A 15,069-nucleotide genomic window follows, 5' to 3' on the forward strand; every position below is an offset into this window, starting at 1 on the left:
GGGAGAGGGTGGAAGAATATCAAGTAACAGCCGAAGAAAATCAACTCTGGCCAGAGAAGTGAGCCAGGGATGGTGGAAAACTGCCTTCTTGATCGCTCAGGGGGCATATGGAAAAGGAATGTATTGTTGACTTATTTCATGGAATTTTTAGTGAATCAATTAGATATCTGAACCAGGAGAGGAAGGGGGCTGCCCAAGACAGAAGCTGGGACGTGGATGATACCAACATGGGTTACAGGAAAGTTTGACTTAGATCAGCACTGTGGTGCCAAGTTCCCTTGGCTGATTTCTCCACCTCTGTACCCCTAGGCCTTCGGTCCCTGTCTCTCCTGGGTGACTCCGTCTTTGGTGCCTATGGAGCCAGCTGCTTCATTGAACTTCTTCCTGCCACACTCCCTTCTCATCTTCCTTCTCCTCAGCTTATTTGCACTGGGCTCAGGTAGGGGCTTATGCCACTTGCTCTTATCAGTTTCTCGGAAAAGAAATCAATATTTCAGTCTTCAAAGAGGAAGAATAGAGTAGGAGTGTGCAATTGTGTTCACTCATCATTTCATTCTGCACATGTTCACCGAGTTTATTCCAGCGCTGTCCAATAGAAATATAATGAGAGCCACACATGCAAACCACATATGTAATTTAAAATTTTCTAGTCTTTTCATTCAAAAAAGTGTCCTTGGGTGGACAAACAGTTAACATGCTTAGCTGTTAACCAAAAGGTTGGAGGTTCAAGTCCATCCAAAGGTGCCCAGGAAGAAAGGCCTGGTGCTCTACTTCCAAAAATCAGCCATTTGAAAACTCTATGGAGCACAGTTCTGCACAGTTCTACTCCGATACACATGGGGTTGCCATGAATGGAATAGACTCCAGGGCAAATGGTTAACTGGTACACTCAAAAAAGTAAAAACAGATTAAATAAATTTTAATAGCATGTTTGATCTAACCTAAAATGTCCAGAATATTATTATTTCAACATTTAATTGACATAAAAATTACTAATGAGATCTTTGACTTTTTTTTTTTTTGTTAAATACTAAGTCTGAAATTTTGTGTGTATTTTACACTTACAACACATTTCATTTGGGGCTAGCTAGTGGCTTCCATATTAGAAAGCTCAAGCGTATACTACATTCCAGGCACAGTACTAGAGTGGGAAGAGAGGAACAACCCCTTGTGAGCACAGGGTTTATAGGAGGTGCTCTGTGCATGCTCCTCAATGTCTCATTCACAAGGCACTCATAGCCTCTTTATCATACCCTTTCCAGGAGAGTGGTGCCGACCACCCACAGCTCATGGCCCCTAGAGTCCTCAGCCCAGGAGGTCCCTGTGTCCTTAGCAATTGTGAATTTGTCTGTCCCCCGGAATAGCCACTTCCTTTCCCAACTTAGATATTTGATGGCTGTTGCCCCTCTCTGATTCTACACCTTTGTTGAACAGCCCAGTTTACTGTCATGGGGCCAGCTGATCCCGTCCTGGTTATGGTGGGAGAAAATAGCACATTACATTGCCACCTGTCACCAGAGAAAAATGCTGAGAACATGGAGGTACGGTGGTTCCGGTCTCAGTTCTCCCCTGCCGTGTTCGTGTATAAGGGCGGGCGAGAGAGAACAGAAGAGCAGATGGAGGCGTACCAAGGAAGAACAACCTTTGTGAGCAATGATATCAACAAAGGGAGAGTGGCACTGATCATTCACAACATCACAGCCCACGAAAACGGCATCTACCACTGTTACTTCCAAGAAGACAGGTCGTATGATCAGGCCATCATGCGCCTGATGGTGGCAGGTAAGTCACTTCGTTTTGTTTGGTAGCTTTTTCACAGTGTGACTCTTAGGGAAATGTATCTCTCCTAAATTAGGCCCATTGCAGACCAGTGGGTTTTTGCCCGGAATCCACTTTAAACAAGGAGGATGGCTTCTTCCTGCTCAAGGGCCAAATGAGTGAGTTTGCTCTACCAAATTGTGGGCATCACTTTTTTAGAAGCACATACATGGAGCTCAGTGAGCCCTTGAGTAGGGGAGAATGTTTAATTCCTCCAGATCAGTCCTACACCTACTTCTTAAAGATATCTAAGGCTCTTCCACAGTAACATTTAAGAGTTAATTGGACATTTTAATTGTGAAATATAATACACATACAGAAAAATTCATAAAATATTAATGTATAGCCTACTGAATTATTGTGAAGTGTAACCCATGTAACCACTACTCAGGTCAACAAATAGAACGCTGCCTTCTTCTTCTTCTCAATCAGAAACCCTTGCCTCTCCCCACTGAGGAGTGTCTGGGTGTTGTAAAGGATTAAGTGCTCAACTACTAGGTGAAAGGTTGACAATTCAAACCCACCCAAAGGTTTCTCAGGAGACAGGCCTGGCAATCTGCTTCTAAAAGGTCACAGCCTTGAAAACCCTATGGAACAATTCTACTCTACACACATGGGGGTCCATGAGTCGGAACTGACTCTATGGCAACTATCAACAACAGGTACCTAGAACTTTGCTGTTCACCATAGCAGAGGGAAAGAGAGCATAGCAAATCACTCATTGGCTCTTAAATCTTCTGCCTGAGAGGTGACACACGTTATTTATGCTCAAATTCCATTGGCCAAAGCAAGTTACATGGTTACACCTAACTACAGAGGAGTGGAAGTACAATCCTACCTATCAGATGAAGTTGAGTAGACATCACTAAATAGCACTTTTTTGGACTTTTGTTAGTACACATGCTTTTAAAAGCAGTATGGCCCACATCACAATCAGAACCAATCAGGATCTGACCAACACCAGCAGTTATTCACTACTGTATCTCCTCTGGGTGGTGCAAACAGTTAACATGCTCAGCTGCTAACTGAAAGGTTGAAGGTTCAAGTTTACACAGGACCGCTGAAGAAACGCCTGGCGATCTACTTCAACAAAATCAGCCATTGGAAACCTTCTGGAGCACAGTTCTCCTCTGACACACATGAGGTCACCGTAAGTCAGAATCAACTTGACAGCAGTTGGGATATTGGGTATCTTCAGCATCTAGTGAATTGCTTGACACTTAGTAGGTACTTAACAAATAGTTGTTAAATGAATATGTGAAAAAAATGAATTACTGACATAAAATTTTAGAAAGAGAAAAATTTGTCCTTAAACTCCTTCTCATAACTGACATCCATAAATTTATTCAAGAAATACTTAACAAGCATCTGTGTTTGAGGCACCGATCTAGAAACCGAGGATAAATCAGTGAACAAAATACATGAAGATCCCTGCCCTCCTGGAGTTCACATTCTAGAGCGTGCAGAAAGCAATAAATGAAATAATTAAGTAAAATGCTATTAATTAAGTAATATTATATCAGAGGTCCCTGGGTGACGCAAATGGTTTGCCCTCATCTACTAACCTAACCCTCACAGGTCGGACAGTTTGTTGTGCTGTGAGGGCTTGTGTGTTTCTGTGATGCTGGAAGCTATGCCACCAGTATTCAAATACCAATGGGGTCACCTATGGTGGACAGGTTTCAGCTGAGCTTCCAGACTAAGACAGACTAGGAAGAAGGACCTGGCAGTCTACTTCTGAAAAGAATTAGCTGGTGAAACCTTATGAATAGCAGTGAAACATTGTCTGATATAGTGCCAGAAAATGAGCCTCTCAGGTTGGAAGGCACTCAAAAGACGACTGGGGAAGAGCTGCCTCCTCAAAGTAAAGTCAACCTTAATGAGGTGGATGGAGTCAAGCTTTCGGGACCTTCATTTGCTGTTGTGGCATGACTCAAAATGAGAAGAAACAACTGCAAACATACGTTAATAATAGGAACATGGAATGTACGAAGTATGAATCTAGGAAAATTGGAAATGGTAAAAAATGAAATGGAACGCATAAAGATCAATATCCTCGGCATTAGTGAGCTGAAATGGACTGGTACTGGCCATTTTGAATTGGACAATCATATGGTCTACTATGCCAGGAATGACAACTTGAAGAGTAATAGCATTGCATTCATCATCAAAAAGAACATTTCATGATCTATCCTGAAGTACAATGCTGTGAGTGATAGGAAAATATCCATACGCCTACAAGGAAGGCCAGTTAACATGCGACTATTATTCAAATTTACGCACCAACCACTAAGGCCAAAGATGAAGAAATTGAAGATTTTTACCAGCTTCTGCATTCTGAAATTGATAACATGCAGTCAGGATGCATTGATAATTACCGATGATTGGAATGCAAAAGTTGGAAACAAAGAAGAAGGATTGGTAGTTGGAAAATATGGCCTTGGTGATGGAAAAAATGCTGGAGATCACATGATAGAATTTTGCAAGACCAACGATTTCGTCATTGGACCTCACCAGATGGAATACACAGGAATCAAGTCGACTACATCTGTGGAAAGAGACAATCGAAAAGTTCAGTATCATCAGTCAGAACAAGGCCAGGGGCTGACCATGGAACAGGCCATCAATTGCTCATATGCAAGTCCAAGTTGAAGCTGAAGAAAATTAGAACAAGCCTATGAGAGCTAAAGTACGACCTTGAGTATATCCCACCTGAATTTAGAGACCATCTCAAAAATAGATTTGACGCATTGAACACTAATGACCAAAGACCAGACGAACAGTGGAATGACATCAAAGATGAGAGCAAGAGGTCATTAAAAAGACAGGAAAGAAAGAAAAGACAAAAATGGATGTCAGAAGAGACGCTGAAGCTTGCTTTTAAATGTTGAGTAGCTAAAGCGAAGAGAAGTGATGAAGTAAAAGCTGAAGAGATTTCAAAGGGTGGGTCGAGAAGACAAAGGAGAGTATTATGATGACATGTGCAAAGACCTGGAAGTTAGAAAACCAAAAGGGAAGAACACACTCGACATTTCTAAAGCTGAAAGAACTGAAGAAAAAATTCAAGCCTTGAGTTGCAATAGTGAAGGATTCTATGGGGGAAAATGTGAAATGACACAGGAAGCATCAAAAGAAGATGGAAGGAATACAGAGTCACTATGCCAAAAAGAATTGGTCAACGTTCAACCGTTTCATGAGGTAACATATGATTAGGAACTGATGGTACTGAAGGAAGAGGTCCAAGCTGCACTGAAGGCATTGGTGAAAAACAAGGCTCCAGGAACTGATGGAATACCAATTGAGATATTTCAACAAATGGATGTAGTGCTGCAAGTGATCACTCGTTTATGTCAAGAAATTTGGAAGACAGCTTCCTGGCCAACCAACCAGAAGAGATCCATATTTATGCCTATTCCAAAAAAAGGTGATCCACCAGAATGAGGAAATTATTGATCAATATCATTAATATCACACACAAGTAAAATTTTGCTGTAGATCATTCAAAAGCTTTTGCAGCAGTACATTGACAGGGAACTGCCAAAATTCAAGCTGGATTCAGAAGAGGACGTGGAACCAGAGATAGCATTGCTGATGTCAGATGGATCATGGCTGAAAGCAGAGAATACCAAAAGATGTTTACCTGTGTTTTATTGACTATGCAAAGGCTTTCAGCTGTGTGGATCATAACAAATTATGGATACCATTGTGAAGAACGGGAATTACAGAACACTTAATTGTGCTCATGAGGAACTTGTACATAGATTAAGAGGCAGTCGTTGGAACAGAACAAGGGGATACGGCATGGTTTAAAGTCAAGAAAGGTGTGCGTCAGGGTTGTATCTTTTCACCATACTTATTCAATCTGTATGCTAAGCAAGTAATCGGAGAAGCTGGACTATAGGAAAAAGAATGCAGCATCAGGATTGGAGGAAGACTCGTTAACAACCTGCGATATGTAGATGACACAACCTCGCTTGCTGAAAGTGAAGAGGACTTGAAGCACTTACTGATGAAGATCAAAGACTACAGCCTTCAGTATGGATTACACCCTAACATAAAGAAAACAAAAATCCTCACAGCTGGACCAATAAGCAACATTATGATAAATGGAGAAAACATCGAAGTTGTCAAGGATTTCATTTTACTTGGATCCACAGTCAACACCCATGGAAGCAGCAGTCAATAAAGCGAATGATGCATTGCATTGGGCAAATCTGCTGCAAAAGACCTCTTTAAAGTGTTAAAAAGCAAAGATGTCACCTTGAAGACTAAGGTGTGTCTGACCCAAGCCATGGTGTTTTCAATAACCTCATGTGAGTGTGAAAGCTAGACAATGAATAAGAAGACTGAAGATGAATTGATGCCTCTGAATTATGGCGTTGGTGGAGAATATTGAACATAACATGGACTACCAAAAGAATGAAGAAATCTGCTTGGAAGAAGTACAGCCAGAATATTCCTTAGAAGCAAGGATGGCGAGGCTTTGTCTCATATACTTTGGGCATGTTATCAGGAGGGATCAGTCCCTGGAGAAGGACATCATGCTTGGTAAAGTAGAGGGTCAGCAAAAAAGAGGAAAACCCTCAATGAGATGGATTGACACAGTGGCTGCAACAATGGACTCAAGCATAAAAATGATTGTGAAGATGATGCAGGAATGGCCAGTGTCTCGTTCTGTTGTATACAGCATCACTATGAGTCAGAACTGACTCGACGGCACATCACAACAACTGACCTAAAGGTTGGCAGTCCGAACTCACCCAGAAGCTCCACAGGAGAAGAACCTGGCAATCTGCTTTGGTAAAGCTTACAGCCAAGAAAACCTCTGGAGCAGGTGATGAGTATGTAGGGGGGGAAATAAAGCAGAGAAATGGGTAGAGAATGCCAGGGGCATAGGGGTATTATAATTATAAATAGGATGGTTGAGGAAGGTGTTACTGGAAAGATGACAATTGAGCAATGACCAGAATGAAGAGAAGGAGAGAGCCATGCTCCTCCAGGTCTTACCAAGAGGACCAAATGTAGAGTCCCTTCTAGCACAGTGCTTGTCACAGGGGTTCACCATAGGGGACCATATACTTTATCATCCAAACTGTATGCTTTTGAGAATGAAAGGAAACACCCTCAATAACTGCACCAGAACAACCGAAATAATGAGAACTGCCTGGCAAACTATGATGTATAGACATCATTTCTAGATAAACATTAGTTTCACCTTTTTTCTCTTTCTGAAAATACTAATTGTGCTGAGAGTGACTGACATGTAAATCGATGACTTCATTAAAGCATGATGAAGTGGAGAGGCAAAATTAAATTATGTACTAAGCCTGGTGGCCCCACAGAGAAGATGAGGGAGAATTTGGCAAGGCTTCACAATAAAGGTGGCATTGAAACGGAGATTTCTAAGAGTTTATTAATAACGACTTTCAGGTATGACCTCACTCCATGGGTCAGTGTACTATAGTTTAAAAAGAAACATTTGAAGACTGGAAAAACCTTTAAGATGCACAAGAATCAATGGTGGTATTTCTGCCTGTCAGACCAGTAGGAGTGAAGTTTGAGAATAGTATGACCTTCCTAAAAAAAAGAAAAGAAAAGAAAAATAAACCTATTGCCGTCGAGTTAATTCTGACTGATAGTGAGCCTGTAGGAAAGACTAGAACTGCCCCATTGGGTTTCCAAGGATTGGCTACTGGATTCAAACTGCCGACCTTTTGGTTAGCAACAGAATGCTTAACCACTGAACCATCAGGGCCCCATGACCTTCGTAGGGGGCCTCAAATCATAACTGGTAGGAGATGCCATCTTTGTTACTCAGATGGGTGACATTGTAGCTGATTGATACAGAGTATCATTGAAGAAGAGTTTCTTGACCCTCCTGTCCTGACTCTATTCACAGCAGCACCACACAGCTGGCCAGTGTTGAGTTGCATGTGGCAGTGATTCTCTATTCTTTCCCTGAAAACATGTCCCTGGCCTGGCTCACTCTGAATTGGGTTGCTCTAGGATTTTTTGTTTGTATATTGTGTTTTTGGTTTATTTATTTGGTTGGCTGGCTGGCTTTGTCCTTAAGTCTGTTGTCTCATATTTGCCCTTCTTGAATTTCATTGAATGTTTTGTAGATACTTTTTTTTTTCAATATGTCAAATCACTTTGAGTTTTATTCCATTTCAAGTTTTCTGAATAAGCCTTTAAATGTACAACTAGGTTTTCTTCCCCCCCGCCCTTGGCAAAAATCAAATTGACCAGGAAATACTAGCTTTAAGTGACAGCTTTAATTTCCTGTCTTTGGTATAATTTGGTGGGTTAAGCTTAAAAAAGGCACCTCCTGTCTTCAAAGGAAGTTTGGATAATCTCTGGTCACATGGCTAAAGGGGCAGAAGTCTTCTAGGACAATGCTTTTGTATCTCCCTAACACCTGGTGTTCTCTTTTATTGAAGGTTGTTTTAAAGATAGAATGTAGTTAGGAAGAGTGTGGATTCTTAGGACTTTTGATGATGTTTTTCCGATGACAGACACTGAGAAGGTGATATTATTGTCTTAAAGACCCCAGGAGTACCCATCTTTATAATAGGTGGATATTGTTGAGGAATATAAGAAAACCATCTAATTGAGGGAATCCGGAGATAAACATCTCTGAACTGGGGTAATGGTTGCCTTTGCAGGCCAGCTCTGTCCATTCTCCTAAAAACCAGCAGCTCCTTAAGAGTAGTGGATAACTGTGGTGATGTGAAGCCATGAGCCAAAAGCAAAAGAACGGCTTCTTGAGGTGAAAAAGTTTCTTAGTATTCTGCCAGTGGACAGGTTTCTGTCTTTACTGTATTCTAGAGCTTCAGGAAGTCAAGGCTACTGAGAAATGGTCCCAAGAACAGAAAGTGAATCCTAAACCTGCCTGTTTCAGGTTGAAGTGGACAAGTTGTTGTTAGTTGCTGTCCAATTGATTCCAACTCATGGAGACCCCATGTGTGCAGAGTAGAGCTGCTCCATAGTGTTTTGGACCTTTTGGAAGCAGATCGCCGGGCCTGTCTGGGTTTGAGGTGCCTCTAGGTGGGTTTCAACTGTCAACCTCTTTGCTATTAGTCGAGTGCTTAACCATTTGTGCTACCCAGAGACTCCCAGAAGAGAGAAAATTAAAGCCTTTGGCAGAATTAATCAATCAACAAGCATTTATTAGGAGGCAGACAGATGCTTGATACTGTAATGAGGTCTGTAGGTGTAGCACTAAGAAAAGTACACAATATAATCCTTTCCCCTTAGAGGGAACAAAAAAAAAAAAAAAAAAACCAGAGTGCATGCTAACGCATGGTTACCCATGTGTTGTAGATTAGAACTGAGCTCCATAGGGTTTTCTTGGCTGTAATCCTTACAGAAGCAGATCACCAGGCTTTTGTTTCATGGAGCCACTGGGTGGGTTCGAACCATCAACTTTTCGTTAGTAGTCGAGTGCAAACCATTGGTACTACCCAGGGACCTTTTTCTCCTTAAAGACCCCACTATTTATTTGGCATATTGGTCTCCTGGGGTCCCCTGATTTCAAAGTTCTTCCTGCCTTTTCTCGTTCCTTCCTTCCCTCCTTCCTGTCTTCTCCCTCTCTCCTTCCCTCCTTTTCTTCCTTTCTTCATCACTGCACAGAAGGGCTACTGCAGGGTTATGTGAACATGCATATTCAGTTTCTCTGAATGCTGCCCATTTGCTCTTGTCCTCTTTCCCTTGGTTCTTATCATTAAGAGCTGATCTAAGGTCCGTTGGCTAAGACATTGTTGCCTTCTTAGCTGAGCACTAGCCTTTCTCCACAGGCCTGGGCTCTATGCCCCTCATTGAAATGAAGGGTCATGAGGACGGCGGCATCCGGCTAGAGTGCACATCTGTAGGGTGGTTCCCACGGCCCCATGCGGTGTGGAGGGGCCCTGTCGGTGAGGTCATGCCCACCCTGGAGGAGGCTTACACTGTGGAAGACGACGGCCTCTTCATGGTCACCATGACTGTGATCATTAGAAACTACTACTCTGTGAGGAACGTGTCCTGCTCTGTCACCAACACCCTGCTCGGCCAGGAGAAGGAAACTGTGATGTTCATTCCAGGTTAGTTCCCTGTCCTCTGGAGACTCATCATGTGGAGCCAGGAACTTCAGTAGACAGATCAGAACCCTGAGTGGGGATGGAAGCGTGGGAGTTTGGGGTGCAACTGAGCTGATGGCTCTCCCCTTGTCACAAGGGGGAAACAAATATCCTCTAAATACATGAGGGCAAATCTGATCCTTTTTTACCTGTTATGGTCCTGCAGCAATTTTCAAACACTAAGAACAATCATATAAAGAGTGATTTGGGTGGATGGCTATCTGCAGGATCCTTTGACCTTGGGTGCTGCCTGCTGAAGCACTCCATTCCTGCTCATGGGATTTCCCAAGTGACAGAGCTAGGAAGATTCCCTATCAACAAATATTCATAAATTCAATCAACAAATACTTAACAAGTATGCCCTATGTTCAAGGAGCTATTCTAGAAACCAAGGCTAAATCAGTGAACAAAATAAATGAAGATTCCTGCCCTCATAGAGCTTACATTCTAGAGGGAACAGAGAGCAATAAGTGAAATAATTAAGTGAAATGTATACTGTATCAGATGGTGATGAGTATTGCAGAAAAAATAAAGCTGAGGAGGGGGTAGGATGTGCCAGCGGCACTGGGGCATTGTAATTATAAATAGGGTGGTCAGAGAAGGCTTCACTGAAAAGATAACAGTGGAGCAAAGACCAAAATAAAATGAGGGAGTGCGCCAAGCAGATATCTGAGGACTGAGCAACCCAGGTAGAGGGAAGAGCATATGCAAAGGGGCGGAGGCTGGTGTGTGTCTGGCAACTTCAAGGAATGCCAAGAGGCTGGTGTGGCTTGAGTAGGGTAGGTGGAGGGTGAGTTGGAGGAGATGATTTCAGAGAGGCAGTGGGGCCAGATCGTACGGGCTGTGTAGGACACAACCTGTTAGTATGTAGTACTGTGGTGGCTTGCACGTTGCTATGATGCTGAAAGCTATGCCACTGGTATTTCAAATACCAGCAGGGTTACAAACAATGGACACATTTAGCAGAGCTTCCAGACTAATACAGGCTAAGAAGAAAGGTCTAGTGATCTACTTCTGGAAATTGGCAAATGAAAACTGTATGGATCACATAGAATATTATCTGATGGTAGTGCTAGAAGGTGAGCCCCTTAGGTTGGAAGGCACTCAGAGTACACAGTGGCCACAACAATGGATTCGAGCATACCAATGATCATGAGGATGGTGCAGGATGAGGCTAGTATTTCATTCTGTTGTACATGGGGTCACCATAAGTTGAAGCCGACTCAATGGTGGCTAACAACAACCACACCAGGCCACAAATAGACTTTGGCTCTTACTCTAAGTGAGATGGGAAGTCATTGGAGGGTTTTGAGCACAGAAATAACATGATCTCACTCAGACTTCTCTGTTGAGAATAGGCTGCAGAGGGTAAAGACAGAAGCAGGGAGGAGGGCATTGCAAGATTCCAGGTAAGATGAGATGGAGGCTTATACCCGGGTGGTGGCTGTGGGATTCAGCATGGCTGGTTTGCTTTTACTCACTGTGGTCTTTCCCAGGTGTTTCTGCTTTCCTTCCTTCTGGGCCCCAGCCTGGGCAATGCTTATGGGGTCAGCCATCACAGAGCAATAATCTTTCTCTATCTGGAGTTTCTGAGGGAGAAGCCAACAGAGAAGGAACTTGAGTGGGCTCTTCCGATGTGTGCCCTGAGGGGTGCTTTTACCCTGGGCCTCCATTTTCTTACTGAATGGGACTGTCCTGGACCCCTTTCAGCACCTGTTATTCCAAGCACCTCTCACTGGATGGTGGTCCTGGCTGCCACCCTGCCTACACTGATCCTTCTCATCCTCATCGCTGGGGCCATCTGTCTCCTCTGTCTCATCAGGAAACTCCACAGGGAAAAAGAGGTTCTGTCAATGGAAAAAGAGGATGAACAGGAAGAGACAGAAATTATAGGTAAGGAATTGGGGAAAGAAGGTGTGGAAAAAGAGAAAAACATCACATAAAATGTAAAAGAGGACAGCTCACTGTCATACAAAGGCCACAGCTCTGACAGGAAGAGGCATGGAGAGCAGAGAGGAAAGGAAGAGAGACAGCAGCCAGGTGGTTGGAACACTTACGTCCTTGTAACTAATCCCTCAGTGCTTTCTTTCTTCCATTCTGCAAACATTGCATTCATTCATTTGGCTATATGCAGCGCTATATGTTGAACAAGACAAGCCTAAAAAAGTGCTGATAATATCCAGCCACCTGATCACATAGCATTTCTGGTTTTTTGATAATTTCTTAGTCATGGGGTGGAGGTAGGGATTGTTCATAGAAAAGGCCATTCTTCTATTGTTCAGTACAAACCCAAAGTTCTTTGTTCTTCTATTGAAGACATTAATTTGTTTTGTTTCTTTTTCAGAGCAACTTCAAGAAGAATTACGTAAGTTTAGCATTTCCTGAGCTACTCCATGCATGGCCTGTATTCTGCTTGGTTAGGCTTTATCTTATGATGTTCACCTCTCTGTCCCAATACAGGATGGAGAAGAACCCTCTTACATGCTGGTGAGTGTCTCTGATGTTCCCTCAGATCCTCCCCACTAACTAGCCAACAAGACACGTTAGAGGAGATGTACAAGGGGCCCCAAGGCTGGCTCACCAGCAGAGGGCTGGGGTCATTTCACCACAATGTCTCATACAACCCTGGATCCTGGCTCTTCTGTCAGGGAATTCCAGCAGCTCCTAGTCTGCGATACAGCTTACTTCCCATGATCCTTTCTTTTTCGAATAATCCATGATTATCAGAGGTCTACTATACATAGTGGACATCCCCAAGAGTACCACTGCAGGAGTTTTTGCCCTTTGGTTCTGGGAATAATTTGAAAGAAGATAATACTCACTTAGCTGTTTAGAACCTAGGAGATGGTATAATCTGTGCACAGTTTAAGAGCTACGTGGGGAAAGATAATAAGCTTCCCTAAGCTTGTCTCAAGGGTGTACAAATAGGTGACCAGAAATGCCATCCTTTTCCCAAGAGAACACTGACAATCTGTGTATAGAGTGTAAGGGGAGGGGAGTTGGGAGAGGGGGAAAACACAGAAACCAGAGAGAGAAGATACTCAGCTTCTCACTGCATACTCCTGGTAAGTGCTTTACATCTTAGGATTTTGCACCTTCTGCCCATAAGCACCAAAGAAGCCAGGCTTTACCAGACACCATGATAACTGGACCTTTCCCCTTTGTCTAGATTAATTTCAAAACTATAGTGATCAGACATATCAGCTCAAGGAAAGGAAAAATTATTTACACACAATCAAAACCTAGATATTATATATATATATACACACACATATATATACACATATGTGTATATCTCTCTATATACATATATATATGTAATAATAAATGTAGATGGAAGGGGTCTAAAGTGTTCCCTAAACACAGGGGAGTCAGCTGTAGACTTCAGACTTAGATTGTTAAAGCAAAACAGGATGGAAATATCCACACCTCCCGCCCCCGCTCCACGCATACATGTAACTTTTGCCACATACACCTTGCAGGCAACAGGTTGACTTTTGGGGACATTTACCTTCCTTCTTTACACTTTGAAGGGTCAATCATTTAAATCAGTTGTCACCTGGTTATGCAATGATGGAGCACAGGGAACTAGTGAAGGGACTTGACTTGCCCTTACACTGCTCAGGACTGTGCATCTACAAATTCGCCTTAATTGCTTTCTGAGGGGATGTTGTATAGCTTCTGTGGAGTGAGAAATGGGGCTTAATTGCTTCATGGAAGGGTTACAGCCTCTTTTCTGGTTTATGCTAAGTTGGGAAGTTTCTAACTAGAGAGTTATAGAGACCAAATTTCTTCAATAGAAAAAGAGGCAAATCTGAGAAAGTGGGAACCATCATTTCAGCTCATTTAATAAAATTTCTGGATGTCTTAGAGCCCCAACTCTTCTCTCCCCGAGGGCAATGTTCCTGTAGCTCCAGGGATAGAAGTGCAGCCTCAGGAATTCTGAGTCAGTGAGGTGCCTGGGGTCAGGGCTTTCATGGAAAAGGCTGCCACACCAGGGATCCCCACCAACTTTTTGGGACCCCTTTGTGGACCAGGAATGACGCAGTCTCCGGGAATCCTGAGTCCCCAGACTAAATTTGAAACTTCCTCTGCAGCTGATGTGGTCCTGGACCCCGATACCGCTCACCCCGAGCTCTTCCTGTCTCAAGACTGGAGAAGCGTGATACGGGGCCCCTCCCGGCAGAGCGTTCCTGACAACCCAGAAAGATTTGACTGTCGGCCTTGTGTTCTGGGCCGGGAGAGCTTCAACTCAGGGAAGCATTACTGGGAGGTGGAGATGGAAAATGTGATGGTGTGGGCTGTGGGGGTTTGTAGAGACAGCGTTGAAAGGAAAGGGGAAGCTCTGCTGGTTCCTCATAATGGTTTCTGGGCCCTGGAGATGTTTGGAAACCAATACCGGGCCCTGTCCTCCCCCGAGACCATCATCCCCCTGAAAGAGCGCCTTCACCGAGTGGGCATTTTCGTGGACTATGAAGCTGGAGATGTCTCCTTCTACAACATGAGGGACAGATCTCACATCTATACATATCCCCGGTCAACCTTTTCTGGGCCCCTAAGGCCCTTTTTCAGGCTGGGGTCTGATGACAGCCCCCTTGTCATCTGCCCAGTTTTCACAGGGGCCCAGGGGGTCACAGTGCCTAAGAGTGGCCTGATCCTTCACAGAGCAAGGGCCCACCGCCACCACCAGGATATATTCCTTGGTCTCAGAGCCATGTAGCCATTCCCTGGCTGTTTAGTTATTACAGCACAGCGCCCCAGGTAGAAACAGACTCTTGTTTCCTCTGTTTCACATAAGAGAACCTCCCTCCACTGCCCACTTGACATCTGATTCAGGCCTCAACCCCACCTCTCCCCCTTATTAGGCTGTTGCTCTTAGTGGCTCTTTTACTGGTAACCATGAGGCACGGTCCAGTCTCAGGGAAGCTTGTGCTGCCACAGGACTTTTAGCAGAGGAGAAAAGTTTGCTAAGTAAGATGACAGACTGAAAACCTGCTGCTTTAACATCAGGATGGCATGTTCAACCTGATGCTTGAGTTGCCACCAGATGACGTAGTCTTGGGGGTGAGGGAACAGAACTCACCAGGATATAATAGGGAGGAAGGAACTACACGACCTCCTGAGCGGAAGGGGA

The 15,069-nt window shown here is 43.6% G+C and overlaps 1 protein-coding gene across 1 annotated transcript in view; it reads left to right on the forward strand.

The window, feature by feature from the left end:
• The window catches only part of LOC101341348 (butyrophilin subfamily 2 member A2), a 15,144-nt gene extending 450 nt beyond the window's left edge, over positions 1-14,694 (forward strand). The window contains exons 2-8 of the mRNA XM_004384045.2: positions 310-439; positions 1,435-1,782; positions 9,615-9,899; positions 11,646-11,828; positions 12,280-12,300; positions 12,396-12,422; positions 14,033-14,694. Coding sequence (XP_004384102.1) covers positions 355-439; positions 1,435-1,782; positions 9,615-9,899; positions 11,646-11,828; positions 12,280-12,300; positions 12,396-12,422; positions 14,033-14,655 — 1,572 coding nt within the window. The 5' untranslated portion in view covers positions 310-354 and the 3' untranslated portion in view covers positions 14,656-14,694. The remainder of the gene's footprint in view (positions 1-309; positions 440-1,434; positions 1,783-9,614; positions 9,900-11,645; positions 11,829-12,279; positions 12,301-12,395; positions 12,423-14,032) is intronic.
• Positions 14,695-15,069: the final 375 nt, after the last annotated feature.

This window comes from Trichechus manatus, unplaced genomic scaffold (genome assembly GCF_000243295.1).
Source record: "Trichechus manatus latirostris isolate Lorelei unplaced genomic scaffold, TriManLat1.0 scaffold00115, whole genome shotgun sequence".
Lineage (NCBI taxonomy): Eukaryota > Metazoa > Chordata > Mammalia > Sirenia > Trichechidae > Trichechus > Trichechus manatus.